This window comes from Penaeus japonicus, unplaced genomic scaffold (genome assembly GCF_977035675.1).
Source record: "Penaeus japonicus unplaced genomic scaffold, GWHDUDI00000001_assembly GWHDUDI00000030, whole genome shotgun sequence".
Classification (NCBI taxonomy): Eukaryota; Metazoa; Arthropoda; class Malacostraca; order Decapoda; family Penaeidae; genus Penaeus; species Penaeus japonicus.
Genome location: NW_028234432.1, coordinates 17,450,989 through 17,453,488, shown reverse-complemented (window position 1 = coordinate 17,453,488; position 2,500 = coordinate 17,450,989). Strand labels below are relative to the sequence as shown.

The 2,500-nt window shown below is 36.6% G+C and overlaps 1 protein-coding gene across 1 annotated transcript in view; it reads left to right on the top strand.

Annotated features, from left to right (window-relative positions):
• LOC122255441 (uncharacterized) overlaps positions 1-2,500 on the top strand; it is a 226,377-nt gene that overhangs the window by 161,805 nt on the left and 62,072 nt on the right. The window contains exon 6 of the mRNA XM_086554723.1: positions 167-293. Within this exon, the coding sequence (XP_086410849.1) occupies positions 167-293 (127 nt within the window). The remainder of the gene's footprint in view (positions 1-166; positions 294-2,500) is intronic.

Here is a 2,500-nt window from a genome sequence, read left to right as displayed (position 1 = left end):
AAAAAATCTAACTGATCCAACTTAGATTCCTACCTATAGAATCCCATGCAATTCAACAAAACCTCCTTTTACATATCCCATCTGTTGGTACCGTAAATGACTCAATGGCCATCCATGGCAAAGGTCATCAAGCCTCAAGCGAGCCCTAACGGTGTCTCCGGCACAGGACGCTGGAGTGCGACCGGCTGCGCGTGCACCGGAACCTGGTGGTGTCGCTCATCATCCGGTTCGTGGTGATGCTCGTCCTCACGGAGCCCTTCGTCTCCAACCGCCAGACCAGCTACCGGGACGTGGTGAGTGCGCGTCGCTTGTTTACTTTTTCAGTAGTGGATGTAGTAGAAGTAATAGTAGTAGCAGTAGTGACTGTAGTAGTAGTAGTGGTAGTAGTAGTATTGGTAGATTAGTAATAGAAGTAATGGTAGTAGTAGCAATAAGTGTGATGGTTTATCTTAATCAATAAGAGAACGTATGCATGTTTTAGTAATCGTAAACATGTATCTTTGTACTCATAGTTTAGATCTCTAAGTTTACAATCCGGTTTTTATAGGAAGTTTTAAGGTCTGTGATTTCAGTATGTATCTTGAGTTCATCGTCCGCTTATCTATATCTAAACTTTAACTTTTTGGATTTCTTCTCAAAATGATTTTTCTTACTTCTCTACAGCCAAGAAATTTGTCAAGTGATATTTATATTGCTTTGATCCATTGCGAATCAGACAGGCTTTTTAAAGTCAGATTTAAGCCAATCACACTCTTCTGTTTGTCTTTCATATCAAACTCTAAACACGGACGACCTTTTTAAGTACTTAATTCAGAATCTCCTGTTCTATCATTAGTTCTATCATGCCGTTAATTTAACTAGAGGTAAGGAAGTCCAGCATATGCATTTTGTTTTAGAGATATAATTAACGTTATGCGAACGAAAAATATCTACGATTCAAAAAAACGCTCTTCCATCTCTCAACGAAATATATATAATGCTGTTGATAGACTGTGTTTGTAGGGCTTTCCATGTTTTGTGCGAGAGTAAGTACATAATTTGTATATACGTGTGTATAAGAGAGGAATACGGTAGATAGATAGGTAAATAGATGGTTGGATGAATGGATACGAAGGAGAGCGGGTTCAAAAAAAAGAAAAAAAAAGAAAAAGCAAATTATGGTAGTGGTGGTTAGGCTGTTTTGATATACTTAATCAACTTGGATGAACGAAAGTATTTGGTATTGTTTTAGCATAATGATATTCGTGTAATGAATTTGAAAACGGATTTTCTTCACATTTTCCATTTTTCTCCTGATTTTCTATTGGTTGCAACACTGATGCCAATATTACTCTTATTACAATTGTTAGCCTTATTTAATAACGGAGATGTTGGTGGATGGCATCCTCGCAATCGCCGACAACATTTTACTTGTCTAATATACTAAACTAATTCGTTGCCTCTATTATTGTTATATTGACGATGTCTTTGATGATAAAAACAATTTTCTTCAGGCCACGCCCCTTTTCCGTAGCTAAGAAGCTGACCGGTTCATAAACAAGGCTTCAGTTGATATCCGTATTCTTACAATGCGTGAATGCTTGGTTAAAATCATGCAGACTCTTCATTATTTCTGATGACTTAGAAGAAATCTAAACTAAATAAAAAAACAAATCTCAAAGACAATAACCTAAGCATTTTACTTCTCTGCATACGGGATATATCAGTCGTATAATGATATGGGAAATTTTGAACACTATAGGTTACTGCTCTCAGTGATTAAATTCCCTTTGTTCGTGTTTATTATACATCCGCTGGGAAAAGAGGATGACCGGAATCCAAATTGAATTCCTCCGTGTCTGACCTCAAAAACCTGTCTTTTTTAGAACATTTCTAGTTTTGCGATTTCGGAGTTGAAATGTTGTGGTCAGGGTTGATTTGTGATCTAAATTTCTGGATAATTTCAGGAATTAAACTCATTATTCCGTAAGTTGTGGATAGAAATTCTCATATATTTCATATAACTGGAAGGGAATGCTGGCATCCTATGGGTATAATGTTTGCCTCCTGAGACTAACCTGGCAAGGTGTAAGTCTCCCTCCCTATTGGCTTATTTGTCGCCGCTTGCCAAACGACCAGCAAGTTAGTTGGACGACGTCTTCCCGAACCTTCTAGCACACACCGAACCTTCGGACACACACGCGCACACGCACACATACATACTCAGGCACACACCCACACGCACACACATACGCATACATACACACACACACACACACACACACACACACACATATATATATATATATATATATATATATATATATATATATATGTATATATACATTTATAGGTAGATGAATATGAAAATATATATCATATATATATATATATATATATATATATATATATATATATATATATATATGTGTGTGTGTGTGTGTGTGTGTGTGCGTGTGTGTGTGTGTGTGGTTGTGTTGGTGTGTGTAGAAATATATAGATATATATATATAAATAGATA